The 23,536-nt window shown below is 42.9% G+C and overlaps 1 protein-coding gene across 1 annotated transcript in view; it reads left to right on the top strand.

Annotated features, from left to right (window-relative positions):
• Window positions 1-23,536, top strand: part of LOC124788575 (histone-lysine N-methyltransferase Suv4-20) — a 39,917-nt gene that overhangs the window by 11,906 nt on the left and 4,475 nt on the right. Inside the window, 3 exon segments of the mRNA XM_047255846.1 lie at window positions 3,494-3,680; window positions 13,967-14,103; window positions 22,020-23,536. Coding sequence (XP_047111802.1) covers window positions 3,494-3,680; window positions 13,967-14,103; window positions 22,020-23,536 — 1,841 coding nt within the window.

The following is a 23,536-nucleotide window of genomic DNA, read 5'->3' as shown; positions in this document are numbered from 1 at the left end:
GCAATGAACATGTTGGCCGCCTGGCCAAACAGGCCACCAGTAAACCATCTCTGCACATTGGCCTCCCGGAGATTGATTTGCGAGCAGTCTTACGCTGCAAAGTTTTCGCACTTTGGGACACTGAATGGTGCGACCTGACCACACCAAACAAACTCCGTCCTATCAAGGAGACGACGAATGTATGGCGGTCATCCATGTGAGCCCCTCGCAGGGACTCAGTTGTCCTTAGTCAGCTCAGCATTGGCCTCACCCGCCTGACACACAACCATTTACTGCGCCATGAGGACCCGCCTGTATGTCGCTGCAGGTCGGCTTTGATGGTGGTCCACATTTTGTTGGACTGTCCCCTTTTAACTGTGCTCTGGCAGACGTTTGCGCTGCCTGATAAGCTCCCTGCCCTTCTAACAGATGACAACGCTATGGCAGGCTTAGTTTTGCGTTTTATTCGGGCAGGGGGCTTTTATCACTTAATCTAAGTGTTTGTAGTTTTCTTTTGTGTAGAGTCTGGTCTTTGGCCTATGATTTTAGACTGGGTTTTTTAGTGTGTTTCTGGGTGGTTGCCTTCTCCTTTTTTTGTCTCTTATGATCGGCCAACCACTGTCACTCTCTGTGTGATTTTAATTCCTTTTGTGTGGTCTCTGTCTGAGTCTTTCTTGTCCTGTGTCGTCTCTTGTCATCTCCATTGTTCGTTTTTCTTGTGTGTGGATGTTCGAATTTTTTGGAAAAAGGGACCGATGACTGTCGCGGTCTGGTCCCTTCAATCCCACAAACTAACCAATATACCTCCCCTCAACCTGCCATGTCAAGATGCCTCCCCTCAACCTGCATCACACAACCCTCCCTGAGCATGCTAACCTCAAACTTCCCTTCAACCCCCTCAACCCGCCTCATCAACACGCCCGCTAACATGCCTGCTCAGCCCCCCACCAAGCCCCCAACTTGCCCTGCCAAGCTCCCTCAACCCACATACACCCCTCAACCTACACACCCCTTAACTCCCCCAACCCCAAGCACTTCAACCAGTGCTTCATCTCCATGCCCTCAACCTGCACATGCCCCTCAGCCAGTCCCTTTAATCCACACATGCCCCAGCACTGTTTCACCACCTCAACCTGGGTACTGCCCCCCCCCCCCCCCCCCTGCAAAATCAGGACCCTCCATGTTGCTTCAACCAGCAACATGTGCCTCCCCCTGTCTCAGCCAGCAACATGTGCTCAAGCACCCTCTCCCTCAACCAGCACCATGTCTCACTTCCACAATCAAGCAAACCGCCTCAGTCACTCTCTCTCAACAAACCCCCTCCTTCTCACCCATGAATTCAAATTGAGTCCTTGCTGCTTGACCCACTCACACCCCTTACACATGGAGCCACCCCCTCAACACTGCCTCCATCCATGCAGTCTGTACCTATAAACTGTCCCCTCCCCACTCCTCAACATACTGCCTCCACCCATTCAAAATAAATAAGTTATTGTAAATGTTTGGTAGATGTGAATGATATTTGTGTAGTTCTTGTTTTGTGCAGTGCCATTGATATTAACAAACATATAGTAAAACTTACTGCCAGAATTAAATTTCAGGATGTATCATGACTCAAATATGGACCATGACTTTTCATAGCCTGTGTTCCTAGCAGCTGAGTTATTCAGGGACTCATCATAATATAAGGAGCATTCAAAAAGAGATAAGCCAGAGGCATAATTACAGAAACCAGTACATGTATATTAGAAGTATTGACCCTGGCTGTTGAGACACTTGTCCCACTGTGACACAGTTCGGTGAATGGCTGTCTCATAAAATTCCCGGGGCTGTGATGTTAACCAGTTCCTCATGTACAGTGAATCCTTTGCCCCTCAGAGCCTTTTTAAGTGTACCAAAAATGGCGTAATCACAGAGAGGTCTGGACTGTATGGAGGGTGGCCAAGAACGTCCCATTTGAAAGTCTGCAGGAGTGCTGCGACTGTTGGCTGCATGAGGCTTTGCATTGTCATTGAGCAGAATGACCCCATGGGTGAGATTGCATGGTCGTTTTGATTTGATTGCCTGGTGAAGGGTGGTCAAGGTTTGCAAGTAACGCTGGGCATGCACTGTTGTCCTGTGCTGTGCAGGAAGTGAATCAGAAGGGGGTCATCTTGATCAAAGGAGAATGTCAGCATAACCTTTCCTGCACTTGTATGGATGGCCTTGGCTTTTTTTGGTGGTGGTGGTGGTGGTGGTGGTGGTGGTGGTGGTGGTGGTTGTCCTGGATGCTTCCACTGGAGATGACGACATTTTGATTCTGGTTCAATGTGATGACATCATGACCCATCTATAGCCACCTCTCTTGCCAGGAAGGCATTTCCTTCCTGAGCATAGCGCTGCAGATGAGCAAGACAATGGACCGTTCGATACGCTTCTTGGTGTGGTTGAAGACTGTGGGGCACCCATTGGGCACACAATTTGCACATGTGCAGCTGTTCCTTCATGATGATGTGATCACTTCTGACACTCAATCCGACCATGGCAGCTATGGATCTCACTGTCACTTGACGGTCCTGGGTAATGACTACATCCACCAGCTGGACGATGACATCGGTAATTCAGTGTGGTGCTCCAGACCGTGCATCATTGCCTAATGACACACGTCCTTCCCTGAAGTGCTTGTGCGACGTCTTGACCCTTGCAAGGGAAATGCAGTGTTCGCCGTACACTTGTGACATTTGCTGATGAATGTAGATTCCTCCTCCTCCTCCCGCTGTCAGAAAACGAACACCACCTTTTGCTCTTCTGTTGACGCCTGTTACAGTGCGACTGGCAACATTGGACGATTGATGCATGCTGCTGCTAGCTCTGTCTAGTCACGTGACGTGCATCATGCCCTCTAGCGACAAGCTGTGAACTTCCACACAGGCTGGTTGGGACCATACCTCATTACACATGTCAAGATATTACTGTCCTGTCACCAGTTTGCGAATCGAGACTTCGGCTCGTTTCTTTTTGAATGCACCTTATATTATAGCTTCCTTATATTATAGCTTCACCATGTCAGTCAATGTCAAACAGAGGCTGCTTTAGCTTAAATGGTAGTTTTAATTTGTGAATTTTGCCTCTATATATGAAGTTTAGCAAATTGAATCTTTGAACGTGCCTTGACAATTCATTCTGTAAGAGTATTTTGGAAAGGCAAGAACCTGTTTGAGCACCAGTCTGGATTTGGGTTAAAAGTTGCTAAGAAGTTTTTGGGAGCAACATTTATTTTGGATGTTGAGTGTAATGGATGTAATTATTACGTTGAGATCTTTTCCTTTTAAGTACTGTAAAATATACAGCCGATTTCCAACCGTAAATAGTATTTTTGATGAATTAACAGACACATTGCATTCCGTACAGTGCTTGTGGGACTCCGTATTTGTTGTATATTTATAGTATATGTCTTGGGACTGAGGAATACATCATCAGCCCCATATTTTTGACGTGATTAAATTTACTTCTGTTATATTATACCTCCATACAGGTACAAGAATGAAAAAATACCATGTTTGGTTGGTTGTATAGCAGAACTGACAGAGGAAGAAGAAGCAATGCTGCTACATCCAGGAAAAAATGATTTTTCTGTGATGTTCAGCTGCCGCAAGAATTGTGCACAACTGTGGCTTGGGCCAGCAGCATTCATAAATCATGATTGTAGAGCAAATTGTAAGGTAAGGATAACAATTTTTGTACTGACTCCTTTACAACTGTATTAATAGTTTAAGATAAAATTTCTCTGTATCATACTTTATCTCAGGAGAAAACATTTATGAAGAACCTACCATTGCATTTTGAACATTTCTGTGCAGATGTAGTGTTTGTCAGTGAAAATGAGGAGAAAGGCAGATTTGTTGTGGCAGAGTCCTTCACTTCTGCAGGACCAGTTTTAATCTGGCTCTGCATCCGTTAGCTCCACCGCACCCTTCTCCGACCCTTTCGTGTTCACATACTGAAGCCCTTGCCTTTGATCAGGGTCCCTCATGCTGCGTCCTACAACACCTTAACACACAACATTATAAAACTTGTCTTAGTCATTATTTTATACAAAGTTTGATGGTGATTGAGGTTCTGATAATTGATTTATGCAGCCTGATTTTAAGTTAATTTTTCTTCATCTAAACAGACAGTAATAATGGTACAAAATTATAAATTGTTTCTGTTCGATCACACAAGTCTTTATGTATGTGTTGTTAAAATTCATTCCACAGTCCCATTCAGACATACCATTTAGTGAGTAAGGAAATTGCAGTAATTGAACTACCATTAACTATCTGTTTTAACTATTTTATGACAAAACTGTTGAACAAACTTTTATATGTAATCTGGATTACTAAAGTGTGCGTCATGTACGATGGCGGCCGAGTTTAGGTTAGTTCTGCACATCTGACGTCACAAAACGCAGTCAGCCAATGAACAGAGAACGGCGTTGCCAGAGCTCAACTGCAGTGCAGAGCACGGACGAGTGTCTTCAGTTTAGAAACGTTCAGTCATAAATAAAGTAATTGAACAAAAGCAATGTCTTGAGAGCAGACTTTCTTTTATAGAAAGTTTGGAAAAAGCATTCCTTATACCAATTGCTTCATATTCTATTAATTAATTAAACCAAATAAGCAATAAGCCTCCTAATTCAGGCGATAGCTAGGAAAGGTGTTTGTATCATTCTCACGAACTTTTTCACAATAAAGAACAGCGGTAACTGTTTATTTCCTATTGTACTTCGACAAAACGTAATTCATTGCCATACCAACAGTGTTTGTCTGTATTTTGCGTGACATGTTAAAGTTCTCCAGGAGCTCTCTTAAATGACAAGATGCGTTAGCATAATGTTTAAAGTGTTCAGTTGCTAAGTGAGAGGATCTGAGTTCAAACCTCGTTCGGTGCTTTATATTTTCTGTATTTAAAATCAATATCAAAGTGTCTTACTTCATGAATTTTATTTGTTTGAATGTAATTTTTTGAAATTTCTAGTGCTTTGTCTCTTCATTATAATCATAATAAGTTTTCGGTTTTTCTAATTTTGTCCTCCAATATTTCTTTTTACAACAATTAAAAACAATTAAAAGGCACACATACAATATTCATGTTATCTGTTTTGTTTGTATATCTTCTCTTCCGCAGTTGCTGTTTTACTATTCATATTGAGATATATTCTTTTGCGACAGTATTAAAAGTATTATTTACAGCAGAATTTCGGCTCTTACGTTGCTGAGCTACTTGATTGTCGGACGCAATTCTTTGCTTCACTGCTTTGGCAACAGGAGCATATTCAAAGTTTTCGTCGACTGATCTATGTTTTGGCAAGTATTTGCTGTCCGTTGTGACAAACACAAATTGTTTTTGACTGTGCTTCACTGACAATATATTTGTTTTTTCTATGTTTTATTATGTCCACAATTCAGTTTTGTGTACTTTGCCAACTTTGTTTTAATCAGAACTTTTTAGAAAAAAATCGAAATAACTCTGGTGTAAATAAAACTTCTATTACAGTCGCGAAAGACGGAATATTTCTCAATATTACATACGACACCTATCTGGTATTTAAATTAAATGAGATATTGTTGTAAGCAAATTTACATGAAATTTAGGTACGTTCTCCACATTTCATTCTCAACATTGTGGCAGCTAAACTCGATCATACGGAAAGTCTACGCTATGGACTTTCACCTCTGCAAACTTTTCAAATTTTCGTGCAATGGTTTACTACATTTAATGCTGCACAGTAACTGCATTGAACATCGAAACAAAATTAAGTCATTTATGGGGGGAAGGTATCAGTCAAGAAGATGTGTAAAAATCAAATTTTTGGGCCCAATGGTTTTTGTGAAATAGAATGATAAGTGTCAAAGCTGTCAGAACACTGTGTGTCAGCACAGGCGAGCAGTGCAGTGATGACAAAATCGTGCACAGTGCGGAATGCGGGGAGCACGTCTCTGTAGCAGTGAAAGGGTTAATGCGGCCGTGGGGGCTTTACTTCATAAACTGCGCGCTCCCCACTAAATCTAAGTTTGCGAACTATACTATACTATGGCACTACTTCTCTTGGCGCGTGCGTCGTTTGCAACTTAGCAATGCTGCAATCTCCCACGTCTGGGCGGGAATGCGCGAGCCGCCAAGATAAAAGAATTGAACTATAGCTGTTAACCGCAGCGTCGCTCACATATTAATAGTACTGAAATGCTGAGTGAAGGTAAGTCAGAAAGTGAACTGCAATAGATGCAGAAACTTAAGCTAGTCTCATGTCTGCCTGTTTAGATAAGCGGAACACAAAGTATGAATGAGAACCCCCTCCCAACTACCCCAGCACACAACAACATGATAGGCCTACAGCATAGCTGCTGATTGGTGCACGCGGACAACTTGGACAGGTGCAGGCTTCTAAGCATCATGCTATTGAAGTAGCTGTATTTTTTGCAACCGGCAGAAACAAAAATTTGAACAGGGTCTATGTTCACTGGTGTAATGAAAGTGTTCCATCCAATTCATAAATTTAAGTGCCAACTTTTCCTTGTTTTAACTGTCGAAAGTAGAAAAAGTCCTTCCTCAAGATTCAGGCCACCTCAATGCCAAATTTCACTGAGATTCCTTCAGTGGTGTAGTCTTGAATAAACGTTTGCTTTTGTATGTGCTATATTATTGTGTGTATGTATGAATTAAACAGTTCCACTCCGCTCCGCTCCCGGTCCCGCCGACTTCACTCCGCTCCCGCCGACTCCGCTCCCGCCGACTCCGCTCCCGCCGACTCCGCTCCCGCCGACTCCGCTCCCGCCGACTCCGCTCCCGCCGACTCCGCTCCCGCCGACTCCGCTCCCGCCGACTCCGCTCCCGCCGACTCCGCTCCCGCCGACTCCGCTCCCGCCGACTCCGCTCCCGCCGACTCCGCTCCCGCCGACTCCGCTCCCGCCGACTCCGCTCCCGCCGACTCCGCTCCCGCCGACTCCGCTCCCGCCGACTCCGCTCCCGCCGACTCCGCTCCCGCCGACTCCGCTCCCGCCGACTCCGCTCCCGCCGACTCCGCTCCCGCCGACTCCGCTCCCGCCGACTCCGCTCCCGCCGACTCCGCTCCCGCCGACTCCGCTCCCGCCGACTCCGCTCCCGCCGACTCCGCTCCCGCCGACTCCGCTCCCGCCGACTCCGCTCCCGCCGACTCCGCTCCCGCCGACTCCGCTCCCGCCGACTCCGCTCCCGCCGACTCCGCTCCCGCCGACTCCGCTCCCGCGCCCCTTCCCTGCTTTCTTCTTCCCCTCCCTGATTGCCAATCTCGACAGGCTTCTCCCCTCCCCTGCCCTGGCCTGCCCAGCTGCGGTCCTCACCAATCCCCTCTCCCTGCCTTCCCCCGTCCCCTTCGTTCCTGCTCCTCTCTTCCCTGCCCTCCCCTCCCCTCCCCTCCCCTCTCTTCGCCCTACTCAACGTCTTCCCCCACCCTACTCCCCTCTCCTCTCTCCCTCACCCTCCTCTCTCCCTCCCCTTGCCACTGACATACAGAATCCTGTAACTTGACGTGTAATATTTGTCTCTTAACGCGTAACCAGTGTGTCCTTAAGTTAATTCAGTGGAACCACTATAGAGATTGTCATCTGCCAGAACTTCAACTCCTGATGATGTCCTGCTGCCTGATCTGTGCTGCTCCCCAAGAAACACAAGAAACACATATTACATACGATCATTCTCAAACTTTTCGAGGTTACCATGCTGACCCTGTGAGAGTGTCTGTAGGTCATCAGTGATTGCGTCCTATACTAAATTGGAAGTAATAGCAGTGTGTGTAAAAACCACTCTAGTGATTACTATTTGAAATTCTTGTTTACCTCTGTGCAGGGCACTTGATTACTTAGCCACGTTATTCTGTTCTCTCCTTCCCACTCTTGGGGATTTAAGTCTCTCTTTCCAGTCTTGATCTCTGTGTCGACATGCTTCAGTGCTACCCAGTACCCATGCCACTTTTTCAGCTGTTGATAAATGCCAATCTTTGTGGTATGTATCTCTTTCTGGTGACACTGTTACTTCCTTTAGAATCAGTTACCACATTGGGCTCTCCAAAAGGCCAGCTGGTGGTTGATGTCTCCCTTGGACTATATTGCTGATGTTACTGGGGATATCTCCATCATAATTGCCCACACCACTGAAATTTCTGTCTGCCTTTGTACAGGCCCCCCCCCAACACCTATGGTTGGTATTATGTTGTGGACCAAAAGCGTTGCAGCAGCTATTCAGGTCTCTACAGTGTCTCAAGTGATACCCCTCACATATTGCCCTCAGCACTCCTTTGCAGATCCGTGAAAAAGCTTGCTACCTATTTTCACGTTATGAAGGAATTCTGGAATCTCTTAAGTCTCTTCCCTAGGAAAATTGTACCTGTCTTCCTAGGCGTGGGCCAAGCTCTTTAGTGTACTAAAGATCAACAACTGTTTCAGATGGTTTTCTTAATGGTGGTATTTCTACCAGTTTGGCAGTTCTGACAGTACATCTCACAGTCCCGTTTGTGACAGCTTCGGTCTCCTTTTTTAACACAGCTACCTTCTGAACACACAAAAAACAACTTGAAGACATTCCTTTGTCCTTTTCCTCTCCCCCCCCCCCCCCCCCCTCATAACCCTGAACTGTATAAAGAACATTAGCTGCTGCAGGCTCTTAACTTGTCTCATTATAAGGGCCCAGGCCTTGATTTGATTCATACTCAAATGGTCCAGTATCTGAGTGCATATCTCAGACTCCATCTGCTCTGGATCTTCATCCATATTTGGCTAGAAGATGTTTTCTCATCACAATGAAGGGGTAATGTCATTCCAGCCCTTAAACAGATACTGACCTATTGAAAGGATGGTAGCCAGATGGGTTAGCTTTGTTCTCGGACCATGGGGCATATTGCCCCCTAGCACTGTCGTTTGTCAGGACAGTCTATAGCTGACCATTGAAACATTTCTTAATATCACATTTTACTTATCTTCCAGGACTGGAATGTTTGAGGCCCACTTCCCCATAATTTTTTTTTTCTCCTGATTAATTAAGATAAGAATAGGTATGTTGCTCAACTCCAAGAGAAAGACATCTTCAGGGCTCAGTGCTGAGTATTATTTTCTTCCTTATAAACATTAAGAGCCTAGTGATCTCCATTGGACCATAGGTTTCTTCCAAATCGAGTGTCGAAGATTTTGTATTTGGTAGACCTTAGACTGGGTCCTCCATCTATCCTCCTCAGAGCATTCTCCCTGTGTATTCCCGTAGCCTCTTCCTTGATAAGTACTCAGACTTCGAATTAGGATCCCAATCTATTTCAAGGACATGAAGTTTATCCACCTGACAGTTTCTCAACCGTTCCCATCAGTTCTTCATGAATATTAGTGCTATTATCATTTACACTGAAAACTCATATCAATTACATGTAGTATGAGATAGGCTCTTACATCTCCAGCTGGTCAGCAACAACTTCTGTTGCTGGTCAGCAAGCACTTCTGTTGCTGGGAACATCTATTTTAATAAAGAAATCTCTTTAAACTGCATTTTAATTTGTAATGACTCTGTGAGCAATGTCCAGGCTGTTGGTTGATTACTCTTGTTGCCTTGTAATATGTGCTGTGCAAGTTCTTCTCTCTCACCTTAGTCATCATCCTTGCACAATTGCCTTTCTCAGGGTTCCAAGTCATGAGGACATATTGAGGAATTAATTGGCCAAATGTTTGAGGAGAGGAGCGATTACTCACCCAACATTCGCTTTGACATTCCCTCCCAAGGATTTGTGGGTGCAGGTTATGCCTTTATTCACCCAAAGATGGAACAATGTGTTGTGGACTACTGACCCCTGTAGCAAACCCTGCACTGTTGAGGAGACTACATCCCCATGGCATTCCTTCAGGAACGAGCCCACTTCCATGTTTGGTCATATATGATTTGTTGCTATCTACACTGAGCACGGTCTTCTGGACGGTCATACTGTCCTCCAAGAACCACTTTCCTCTAGGAAACTGGTTTTTGTCCTCTAATGTTTGAAACTGCTTTTGGGGAGGATGAGCATGGTTGGGGTTGGAGAGCCTTGTGTCACACGCTGGACCTAGGTCCCCTGGACCTTACCTCCTCCACCAATTAGGGTGGTCATTTCTCTTTACCCTGTTTAATGTACATTTAAATGTAGTTAGTCTTTTTTCTGCCACACCTTTTTTTACTTTCTCAGAAGTCTCTCTCTGTGTAGCACCTGGTTGAAGGTAAGACCTTAAGGATTCGTTTTCCTTGATACTAGCCAATGACGAAAGAACTGAAAGAGAAATTTCATTGTATTATTTTTGAGTTGTGTTCAAAAAGAAACTGAAGTTTTGAAATAGCTGGCAGTGGGAGAGTGCTGCGGCTATCGAGGGCATGTATGGCAAGTATAGACAACTTACTGCCATTAGTAAGTGAGCTACACTTTCACGGCCTTCGCATGGAACTTTGCGATAGTACCTTTGTATACACTGATAGCTCTCAGACTGACCGTGGGGTTGGGTGTGCCTTCGTGATTGGCACCCGTGTCTTTCGATATCTGCTTCTAGCACATTGCTCCGTATTTACAGCTGAGCTCTTCGCCCTGTATCAGGCCACGGAGTACATCCAGTGACATACTTTTCAATTGTATCGTCTGCTCAGACTCACTCAGTGGCCTTCGAAGTCTATGTGCGCTGTACACCACCAATCCCTTAGTGCTGTGGGTCCAGGAAAACTGTTACTTGCTCACTCTTGGTGGAGCCAGTATGATGGTTGTGTGGGTTCCTGGTCATGTCGGTCTGCCAGGAAGTGAGACTGCTGCCACGGCTGCAAGCATCGTACCTCAGCCTGCGAGTTCCTTTATCAGGGTGTATACGACCCAGGAGATCCGGGAAAAACCCGGGAATTTTTTCATCCGGGACAAAACTGGGAAAAACACGGGAATTGTTTACAATTCTGGGAATTTTTCATTGTTTTAGTTTTCAGTTAAATTTTTGTGATTTTGAGTGGTACGAACCAATGCTCTAACAAAGGATATTACTGTACCCCGCTACTGCAGAATAACACTGCAGCAACGAAACATGAACGAAAAAAAAAGAAAAGAAATAAGTTGCAAAGGAAATGCGCCGTATACAGCAACAAAACACAGTGCTCATACAAGTGTCTGCCAACAGCAAAATGTGTCTAAGGCTTTTGGAAGACTATGCAATGCTTCATAACAACAAATTGCCTCCGGTGAGCGTGACTGACAACTGTTTAAATTAGATTCCTTTGAGCAGTTGCGGGCGGGCTCTTGTGCATGCGTAGTTGAGTCGCGTATGAGTAGTACCTTCTCCCGCTTCTTGTTACAGAAGTGTGGCTTGGCGCCACTACCTAATATTGCTCCGATTCGGAAATATAATAAATCCGGGCCTGATGCACAGAGCAGTCTGAGTTGTTGTGGGGAGGTGGGTCGTCTCCACGTGGCCTGTGTTTACGTTCAGCGATTTTGTTGTTTCCTCTTCGTTTATTGCTCTCAAAATAATAAAATGGATTTTCGTGACGGGAGATATCAAATGAATTAAAATACGTTCGCATAATTACTGATGGCCAAAATATGTCATTAGTTTCCAATTTTACTTCCTCCTTTGACAGTCAAGCATTAATCGCCTTGCAGAACAATGAAGTTATCTTTGTCGGCTTGCTAAAGAGATTTGGCTTTTATTAATCTTTTTTGCTGAGGTAGTCACTTTATTTGAAACGAACTGTTTAATTTCACACTGTTGGCTGGTTTCAACTGTTCGCTGATTTCAAGTGCACGTATGACATTATGCCATAATAAAGAACCGAACATGAGATAATACAATACTAGTACTCTAAGAAAATTTACATATGAATGTGCACTTTAAGGTGAATTATGCATTTTAGTATGGTTCACGAAATTCTGATGCTCTTGAAGTATCCTTTGATGTCTTGTTTCTTTTATGACATGATGTAAGGTCTTTTAATGTTTTACACGTACGAACATAATGGCCTTCCTGCGTCATCGCGCGGTGACGACTATTATCTGGCGCTCTCTTGCAACTGCTGAAATGAACCTATTTCTAACAGGTAGCGGGAAAATATTGCGAACGGTGGTTTGAAAAGTGTTACATACATTAAAAGCAAATTTCCTTTTACGTGAGATGAACTATGTGCGAGAATGTACGATGAATTTCTTAAATAACAAAGCGTTTGACTCTCATTTAAAAACCAATTCTTTGAGGACGGCCATTTAGAAGAATTCCGAGCTCAGAAGATCAGACATTTACGTCGTTATTAAAAATTTTACTGGCACGTTTGTGTGATGTATTTTAAAGTGTATCGCGCAGAAAAGATCAACATTATGTGTGGAAGCTTAGCTTCTCTTCCAGCTTATCAATCGTGGAGACCAATGTTATATGTGAATGCTATGTATATTAATTTAAACCATTAACTTTTCTCATTTGTGTTTTCGTGCTACTTAAGAGTAATCTTGCTACTGGCTGATTACATCACGTGTCCTATACTGTCATCAGCTGGCGAGATCATGTGACATGAGTTATGAGTGGCTTACAAAAGTGCATCGCAATCTCGATTTCAATGCTTTGAAAAGTAACATGCGGTATTTGGTGGAATTCGAATTTATACCTTAGTAATACGAAAATATGCAGCCTACATATTGCTGCACATCGAAGGTGTTTCAAAACGTCTTCCCCTCCCCCCTCCCCCCCTGAGTTTCGTTTTCTAAAGTGGCGGGAAATTCTACGTCGGTATATACAACTATAAACATTCAAAGGATTGATGAGTTTTACAGTGCCAAGGAATATTATACGTTCACTTAACACGGAAAAATTGTATTTTCGCCCGGGAGAAAGTGTATTTTTAACTGGGAAATCCGGGAATTTTTTTTCCTTGTCCAAGTAGACACCCTGTTTATTCTCTCCAATGATCTCTCTGTCAGGAGGAGGTGTCCCTTTGGCATCGCCAGTGGTCCTTGGATCACGGGAATAAGCTCCGGCATATTAAGCGTCTCCCAGCAACTTAGATGACTTCCTTTTGGCCCTCCCGCCGGGAGGAGGTCATTTTAACTTTGGCTGCGTATTGGGCACTGCCTTTTTAGCCACCTTCATTTAATAAGTGGCGGTACCTCACCACTTTGTATACAATGTGCCCAAGTTTTAACTGTCTGCCACTTCCTGATGGAATGCCCATTTTTTAACCGTTTACGTTCCTGCTTGGGTTTGCCGTCTGAGTTATTGGCTGTTTTAACAAATGACACGCGAGCTTTGGACCGTGTTTCACTTTTCATCTGCCAAAGCAACATGGCGAAGGCGGTTTAATTTTTAGTTTTGGACCTCTGTTTCTGTATGGTGTCTTTTTTAGCCCTTTTCCCACGTGCCTAATTATAGCTGTCTTCTGTTATGTCAATTGGGACAGATGTATAGTCATTTTTTAACTCCTCTCTGTCTTCATGTTCTATAGTTTTGTTATGGGCTCATATGACCCTAGTTGTTTTTTACGCCCTAAAGCAAAGCAAAACAAACCCAGGTGTACGTGCAGACACTTAGAGAGAGAGAGAGAGAGAGAGAGAGAGAGAGAGAGAGAGAGAGAGAATTAGCAGCAGCATAATTATTCTGTTTCCTTATATCATTGACTGATTATGGACCAGCAGCATAATTATTGTTTCCTTATATCATTCGCTGATTATGGACTTTGTATCCCATTGTACAGTGACCTCACATGTTTAACTGTTTATAGTGATTTTAGTTTTTCAGTAAGATTGTATTATTTCCACACAGTTATTTAGTGAGAATATCTTAAGTTATAATGAGTGTGTGCTGGTTTACATACTTTACTATGAAGAATGTGTATCTGTCAAGAAATATTGATGTTTGTGAAGAAATTATTAATCTTATAAAAAAACTTACATCCAAGACCAATAGAAAGTACCCCACATAGAAGTTTTGAGAGTAAATCATCTTTTTTCTTCTTTTGTTCTTCTCAGTTTGTGGCAACTGGAAGGGATACTGCTTGTGTGAAGGTTCTTAGAGATATTGAAGTTGGAGAAGAAATTACATGTTTCTATGGAGAGGATTTCTTTGGAGATGGGAATTGCTATTGTGAATGCGAGACATGTGAGAGGTGAGTTGTATTAGTGTCAATACTTTTTTATTCTTTTTAAATAACTAATTTTTTCTGGAAATATTTTATAGGATATCAAATTAAGTACATTATGGGTAATAGATATTCTTAATAATTGGTGCAAAATCTGTGGAATCTTAACATTATTCTTTAGAAAGGCATTGGCTAACCATTCCACAACTATAGTGTGGACTTCTCTAAATTTATTTTTGTTATAATGACTCAAGTGTCATTTATGAGACTGAATTTCCATAAACTGATTGTGTGAAATCAGCATGTTATCAGGATTACTCGGTGTTTTCCTGAAGTGGACCCTCACAAAGCTTGTAAAGACAAAGGAAACCTTACAACATCATTTTTAATGGCAGCTACAAGGAGGAGTTAACACTAAGCACTGAATTAAAGATATTTCTCATCTGTCAGTATCCCTCTCCCACCATCAAGGAAGGTTGGAATACAATTCTCCCAACTACCTTCCTAATGCGAAAATGGCAAGTACTGAGGTACATGACCACAGAACAGGAAATCTACCAAAATCATTTACAGAAGTAATGCTAGTGCACCTGATGAGGTGTTTGTTTGATTTGTTATTAGATTATGTGACAGGACATGCTCTCTTTATGGCTGCAGTTTATTGTAGGTCATTGGAACAATGATAGGTTCATAGTGGTTGGAAGAAGGTGAAAGTCATTTGTGTTTTCAAGGTGATTTGCCAGAATGATGCACATAATTGGAAGCTGTTTGCTGCTTCTACCTGTAGTAAAATAAAATAAAAAAAAATAAAAAATAAAAAATTCTGTGCTAAACTATTTTCGAACTAAAATCTGCTCTGGCAGATTAACTTCGTAAAAAGATCATAACACCAAGGTTAATGCTGCATCTTTACCTCTGGAAGACTTTCAGTACTGTGTATTAAAATTATTAAAAGTACTTAGTACACATTTACTTAACGAACAACGTTCAACCTTACAGATTATCACAGCAAGTTTGTGATTGAATTTACAGCTCCTAAAAGACAGAAATCAGCATGTTATTCTTAATGAGATGGAAACCTCAGATTTAAAATAAACGTCAGGAAATCGTTATTGATTTGATGTTGTGTGTAGGAAAATTGCAAGACTGAAGACCAGTTAAATGCAAAAAACGCAAAAAACCTGCGATATATTGTTGATCACTGCAGTAACTAGAACTTAACCCCTAATGTAAATAAATGTAACATACTGCACCTGAATAGGTGGAAAGAGCCATTACTGTTCATTTACTCTGTAGGCAATAAATCGCAATTTAAACAGTAACAGTTGCAAAATGTCTGGGTGTATCCGCCCTTTGTGACCTAAAGTAGAGTGACCATATGAAACTACTAGTAGAAAAAAGTGTATGTCAGTCTGACTCAGTGGGGAATTCTATGAATGTGTAGTTCACAGAGAACAGGTAGCTTACAAAAACTCTCATTTGTCCAATTCTTGAGTATTGTTCAGAAGTCTGTGATGCTGACCATTTAGTATTAATTGAGGGAATAGAGAAGATCCAAAGAAGAATTGGTGTGTTTAACTAAGGGCCCCCCCCCCCCCTCCCATAACTAAGGGCCCCCCCCCCCTCCCGCGTGTGAGAATGTTACAAAAGTGATCTTCAAACTAGAGTGGTGGGTGCTACAAGAGAGGTTAACATGTGTTCTGGAGAGGGTTAATGTTAAAATGCTGACATTATATTTAAAAGAAGAGACGCAGCATATAATTCCTCTAAATACACTTGGTACAGTAACCACAAAGAGAAAAATGGAGATAATAGAGTGGAAAGGAGGCATAGTGACAGTTGTTCTGCCTAACCACTAATTGCAAGTGGACAGGAATAAGGAGAAATGAATGGCACCAGAAGTACTCTCTTGTACTCACTGTATGGTGGCTTATGATATACATCCTGGAAATGGAAAAAAGAACACATTGACACCAGTGTGTCAGACCCACCATACTTGCTCCGGACACTGCGAGAGGGCTGTACAAGCAATGATCACACGCACGGCACAGCGGACACACCAGGAACCGCGGTGTTGGCCGTCGAATGGCGCTAGCTGCGCAGCATTTGTGCACTGCCGCCGTCAGTGTCAGCCAGTTTGCCGTGGCATACGGAGCTCCATCGCAGTCTTTAACACTGGTAGCATGCCGCGACAGCGTGGACGTGAACCGTATGTGCAGTTGACGGACTTTGAGCAAGGGCGTATAGTGGGCATGCGGGAGGCCGGGTGGACGTACCGCCGAATTGCTCAACACGTGGGGCGTGAGGTCTCCACAGTACATCGATGTCGCCAGTGGTCGGCGGAAGGTGCACGTGCCCGTCGACCTGGGACCGGACCGCAGCGACGCACGGATGCACGCCAAGACCGTAGGATCCTACGCAGTGCCGTAGGGGACCGGACCGCCACTTCCCAGCAAATTAGGGACACTGTTGCTCCTGGGGTATCGGCGAGGACCATTCGCAACCGTCTCCATGAAGCTGGGCTACGGTCCCGCACACCGTTAGGCCGTCTTCCGCTCACGCCCCAACATCGTGCAGCCCGCCTCCAGTGGTGTCGCGACAGGCGTGAATGGAGGGATGAAAGGAGATGTGTCGTCTTCAGCGATGAGAGTCGCTTCTGCCTTGGTGCCAATGATGGTCGTATGCGTGTTTGGCGCCGTGCAGGTGAGCGCCACAATCAGGACTGCATACGACCGAGGCACACAGGGCCAACACCCGGCATCATGGTGTGGGGAGCGATCTCCTACACTGGCCGTACACCACTGGTGATCGTCGAGGGGACACTGAATAGTGCACGGTACATCCAAACCGTCATCGAACCCATCGTTCTACCATTCCTAGACCGGCAAGGGAACTTGCTGTTCCAACAGGACAATGCATGTCCGCATGTATCCCGTGCCACCCAACGTGCTCTAGAAGGTGTAAGTCAACTATCCTGGCCAGCAAGATCTCCGGATCTGTCCCCCATTGAGCATGTTTGGGACTGGATGAAGCGTCGTCTCACGCGGTCTGCACGTCCAGCACGAACGCTGGTCCAACTGAGGCGCCAGGTGGAAATGGCATGGCAAGCCGTTCCACAGGACTACATCCAGCATCTCTACGATCGTCTCCATGGGAGAATAGCAGCCTGCATTGCTGCGAAAGGTGGATATACACTGTACTAGTGCCGACATTGTGCATGCTCTGTTGCCTGTGTCTATGTGCCTGTGGTTCTGTCAGTGTGATCATGTGATGTATCTGACCCCAGGAATGTGTCAACAAAGTTTCCCCTTCCTGGGACAATGAATTCATAGTGTTCTTATTTCAATTTCCGGGAGTGTAGTATGCAAAGAAAAAATTGTTGCATTTGCTAGGGGTGTCTATTCTAAAGAAACAGATTTCATCTCCATGTAACTCTTATTAGTTGTTGTTGTATATATGATGATATTTCCAATTCTCTTGAATGCAACAGTTGTTAGAAGGCATACAATGTAAATGTAAATTATTCTGTGTATGGTACTGCTGGTTGTAGACTCAACATTAATGATGTATTATCCTCTCCACCACTGCTATTTTGTTTTTCAGCCCATGTTTGTTAAGGTATATGCAATCAGCTATTGCTTACCTGTATTAGTTGATGGTATGATTTCTGTTTGATGTGGTACAATTTTCTTAGAGCTTTTGTGTGAATTTGTTGGCTCCTAATGACCAGTCATAAATGTTACTGGCATATAAAGTAGCTTTGAGTATTTTATGTGGGAGGGGGGGGGGGGGGCAGGAGGGGTTGAAAAGTTGTCCGAATGGAATAGAAAAAAGTATTTACATCATTGAAATTTTTTTACATTTCGATGTAGTCTCCTTACACTTGGTCCAACGATGTTCCAGCGCCTTGCGCCCATCTCGAAAATGAGTTTCCTCCAAGCCTGCAAAATAGTGGTAAACTGTGGCTGTCAAGTCTTTGTTTGAGTGAATCTTTGTCCACCAAGAAAAATTTTCAGTTTTGGGAAGAGATGGAAGTCTGATGTAGCCATATCATGTGAATAAGGCAGGAGTGGCAATTCATACCGTAGTTCGTGTGATTTTACCATGGCGACAGCACATGTGTGCAGGCATGCATTGTCTTGATGGAAGATGACTTTCTTCCTTGCTAAACCTGGCCCTTTTTCACATATCTTTTGTTGCAATTTGCCAAGGAGGTTAGCATAGTTTTCTCCAGTAATTATTTGTCCAGTGAGGGGGTAATCTACAAACAGAACCCCCTTTGCATCTCAGAACACTGATGCCATGACTTTCCCTGCCAAAGTAATTGTCTCTGCTTTGTTTGGTGGTGGAGAATCGGTGTTTTTCCACTGCTTTGAATGTTGTTTTGTCTCTGGGGTATAGTTGCACCCAAATTTCATCTGTGGTCACAAACTGGCGCAAAAAAATCTTGTTCGTTTCTCCTAAAACGGGCCAAACATTGTTCCGATATGTCCATTCTCATGCATTTTTGATCCAGTGTCAAGAGTTGTGGCACCCATCTTGCAGATAATTTTTTCATTTCTAATTCTTCAGTTAAAATGTGATACACCATTTCAGATGGCATCTGACAAGTGTGAGCAATTTCACGTACTTCCAACAGATGATCTTCCATGACCATTTTGTGCACTTATGCAATGATTTCTGGAGTAGTGACACATCTTGGCCGACCACTGCTTGGATCATCATCTAAGCACTCCCAACCAAATTTAAATTCTTTTGTCTATTTGGCAACAGTTGAATATGAAGGAGCAGAGTCCCCCAGTGTATTCTGGAAATCGGCGTGAATGTCCTTTTCTTCCATACCTGTCTGAATGAAGTACTTAATCACTGCTCGAATCTTGATTCCCCCCCACCTTCACAAATTACTATGCAGGAACAACAACAGAGCCACGCCACTGCCACAGCTCTCTTCCAAGAGCTCTGACATGGCACATGTTTACAGCCAACAGTCCAATGAATATCACATGAACATCTCATTCTAGTGCTGACTCTTGTGGTGATTCTGAGAACTTTTCAAACCACCCTCATACCGTATTTACTCGAATCTAAGCCGCACCTGAAAAATGAGACTCGAAATGAAGGGAAAAAAATTTTCCCGAACCTAAGCCGCACCTGAAATTTGAGACTTGAAATTAAAAGGGGGAGAGAAGTTTTAGGCCGCACCTCCAAATCGAAACAAAGTTGGTTCATTGTAACATGAGACACAATTTAGGTCGAATGAATGCCGATACGGCTTCAGTAGTTCGGTTCGAGTCGTAAGCTTAGCAGTTAAGCTTTACCAGGTAGCCATTGCTATGCGTCAGGTGCTCCGTCTGTATTTATATGGGTACCCTTCCTTTTTTGCGTACTTCGTCTGGTTTGAATTGATTGCTTATTTTTCTTTGATCTTATAAGTGCCGATCTCTTTGTTATAGGTCTTTACGTCACTCTAAGCTGAAAATGCATTACTGTACTGTATCATGCATTGTTTGTCACATTCTGATAATGAGTGTTTACAACCTGTCGCTGCTGCTTGCGGCATGGCTTGCTTTTGTGCACGCTACCGCCGCTTACAATTAAAAAAAAAAAAAAGGGGGGGGGGGATGAGAGGAATTGTCTCATTAGCGAAACAATGGCAAGAGACTGCTATTTGTTGTTACTTACACTGCTGCTTTCCTTGATTATGATCAACAAGAACCAAATAATAGACAGTGTATGATAGATGATGTACTGAATGAGAGTTTAGCGAAAATTTTTCTCCGTTTGAAAATCTTTGCAGACATCTCTTTAGTACATTACATTCTGCACTGAAATTAGTCGTCTTAGATTTAAAAATCTAGTCAATTGCCATGCTTCATTACTGACTGTATCACTATTAGGCATAAGAATAATACAAATATAAACATGACGTGATATGTATATTCTTCCGTGTTTGCTGTTGTCTCACTCTAGTTTATTAGACAGACAGGATGTAAATGAGTGAGCAGCAAACACGAAAGAATACGTGGCAAAATGTTCACATTCGTATTATTCTTATGGTGAAGAGAATACTGCATGCGATTCACAATTCATAGAAGTTCCTATAAGGAACCATCTCTTCTCACAGGTAGGAAAACATTCAGAATGTGGAGTTGGCCATATTGACAAACATCCCAAACAGTCTTGCCAGTCGGATTTTCATAGTACATTGAAAGGCTGTTACATTCGAAGATGGACAATACGGAATTTGTATTTACTTCGTTGGATAATGTATGAAAATGCAGTGGTCGATACTCAAGGGGAGAAAAAGCTCGTCTTCCACATTTTTTTTTTTTTTTTAATTTATTTACTGTCGCAGAGGGTTTGGCGCCAGTATTTATCTTTTGCCTGCAAAGCATGCCTGTGTAGTGCTACATATATTCGATGGCAGAAGTTAGTTGGGGTGGCAACTACCAACATTTTTCAGAACTTCCGCTTACTTTGCACTCGATTCTAAGCCGCAGGTGGTTTTTTGGATTACAAAAACCGGAAAAAAGTGCGTCTTAGATTAGAGTAAATACGGTACTTAAGTTGGAACTGGCACTTCAGTTTTTGAACCACCAAAAGATTATAATTTCTGAAGTTTGCTGTATTTAGGGAAAGCAGTCTGTGTATTAAAACTGTGAGCAGAAGTGATGAGTTGTCCCTCAGCTGCAGTAGGTGCCTGTAATATCTTCAGTGTAACTAGATAGCAACTACAAATGCCAGAAAAAACCCTACATGGCAGGTGGCCTGAGGCATAGCAGATGCAGTGGTCTTGAATCTGTCAGCAACTTGTAAATTTAGGATAATTATTATTTCTGCTGATAGTGATATTGAATAACACTGTTCAAGAATCGCTACAATATGATATGTCCGTACTGTGCTTCATTTGTTGCTTGGCATGTATCTGTGGAAATACTATGATTAACCAGTACTTGGTAAGTGAGATGCCACCATAGCTTGAATGAAATAACTTTGTTATTAACAATTTGTAGGACTAGAATGCAGTAGCAATTCCCCCCCCCCCCCCCCCCCCCCCCCCCCCCACACACACACACACACACACACACACACACACACACACACACACACACCCGCGCGCAAGATCTTGGTTATGGTGACGGACTGACCTGTACCATAGTGCAACAAATTTGAATGCCAAATAAAGTTTGTGGTAAAATATTGACTTGTAACATAGAATGTTTACATTTGTCGTTAGGGCCATATTCAAACACACTTTGCCATATTTAATGCACTTTTCATGATAAAAGTAAAACCTACAACGAGTATTTTGATGCATATTATGTGATTCTATTGTAAATAAACCTACAAAAAATGCTAGGAGAGTCCACTACTTAAACTTTTACTTCCTGCACAGATAACTCGTGGTGCTCACAAAATAGCTGTGATTCGCATGCGGCTGTTTCCTACCACTTGACTTCTGAAATGTCAATCTCAAAGCTATTTTAATCAAAAAACAACACTCTTCAAAAAAGTAACCGAAAATTCTTTGAAGAATGTTAGTATTGTGCCTGAGTTACTAATGAATGAAATTCAGTTAATGTCGGCTTTAATGTGAATTACAGAATCTAAGGCATGGTACAGGTTACTATTGGTGTGGGAGAGATGGCATAGTATCTCAACACCATAGGGCTCAAACTAGTTACAGAAGGGTATTATATATTAGCTGTACCTGACGTTAAAGGAAAAAGTATACTGTGTAAATAGTTTTTTTTCCTTTCTTTAACTTTTCCAGAAATTAATATTTTATCTTATTGGTTATTGATACTCTTGTAATTTTTAGAAATTATTATTCTACAAAAACATTGTTCTATCAGTGTTCTTTTAGTATCACTGTGTTATAAGACACCTATTATTGAACTGTCGTTGTTTGTGGTGTTTATTTTGCTTACGTTTATTTACAGGAGAGGAACTGGAGCATTTGCTAAAGGAAAACCTAATAGTGATGAACTTAGCTCTGGTTACCGATTGAGAGAGACTGATAACCGTTTAAATCGAACAAAACATCGACAGAACCCTGTGCAAAAGCCAGAGTTTGTGGGGGAAAGAGAATTGATTGACAGTGCAGTCAATAACAGGTCATCTGCCAGCAGTGAAGCTAAAACATCTATTGTAGCTCCTTTAAGCATTAAGGAACTACGGCAAAAGGGATTAACAAAATATGATGCAGAACTGCTGATTGCAGCCCAAGGATCTAAATTTTCAGATATTGAACATGCAGTTAGCAGTGGAACACGTAGAGGAGTTGAGAAGATGACGGCAGTGTCCACCACGCAAGAATCTTCTGCTGCATCTTTACCACTTGGAAAGGCCAGCACCGAACGAATTGCGAAAGAACGTAGTGAAAGGATAACTAGAAGGGAAGTTACGCGTTCAGGTTGTCATTCATTAAAGTCTGTTCGCTCAGGTGGTTCCAGTCGATCCCAACGGCTTTTGCGCAAAGCACAGACCAGGTCGGAATTAAAGACAATGCAATTAAATTCTTCACAGGTTGACGATGATGATGATAATGTTACTCTTTCAAACTTAATTAGTCGCAGTTCATCGTCTTTGACAGAGGATACTCAAAATAGTAATAGTAATTGCTCTAGCAATAGCAACAGTAGCTGTATCAGCAGTCTTAGCAGCCTTAGCAATGACAGTGGGGTAGTTTCTGACAGTGATGGGCAGAAAGATTGCTGTGACATGCAGGTAGGGGCTGATGCACCTGAGGGCGAGACTTGCGGGATCACCTTAAGGAATCACAAAAGGTTGAATGAACTTTCAGTAGATGCTTGCCTTGTCACAGAAAGAGGTGTTAGTTGTAGCATAGATCATCAGGTGGAATCTAATTGTGTTGTAGAATGTCAGATGCCCGAATCACGGCAAGATGAAACTATTGAGAGACTCAGTGAAGTGACACCCGTGTCGCATGCACCAGCCGGCAATACTACGCAAGCTGAATGTGAGGATAAAAGAGCAGTGTTTGAAGTCCTTCAGGAAACTAATGAAGAAACTACATGTGAGCCATTGAAAGCAGTTGTTGATAATAAAACTGTAGAGAATGAAAACAAAGAGTATTCTGATGTTGTAGTGGAGGCAGAACAGTCTTTCAGTAATAATGATAATGATAATGATGATAATGATGATGATGTGGATGATGATTATGATGAAAATACTCCGAATAAGAATGAGACTGATAGTTGTGCTGATTCAGATGTTGGTATGGAAAATGGACACACTGCATCATTTGATACTGGAGCAAATGAGAGCTTTCTTGAAGATGATAGCGGCCATCAAAGTGGCCAGTCGTGTTCAACGATAAACGCAGATTCCCAGTGTGAACTTCCAGGAGAACCTGCTGTTGCACCACTGTCTAATCAAAACCTACATTGTAGTGAGCTTCATGTGAATAACAGTGTGGAAATAATTTTAGTTCTGT

The sequence above is a fragment of the Schistocerca piceifrons genome, chromosome 3 (genome assembly GCF_021461385.2).
Source record: "Schistocerca piceifrons isolate TAMUIC-IGC-003096 chromosome 3, iqSchPice1.1, whole genome shotgun sequence".
NCBI lineage: Eukaryota > Metazoa > Arthropoda > Insecta > Orthoptera > Acrididae > Schistocerca > Schistocerca piceifrons.
The sequence above is the reverse complement of the archived record's forward strand: the minus strand, read 5'-3'. Positions and strand labels throughout refer to the sequence as shown.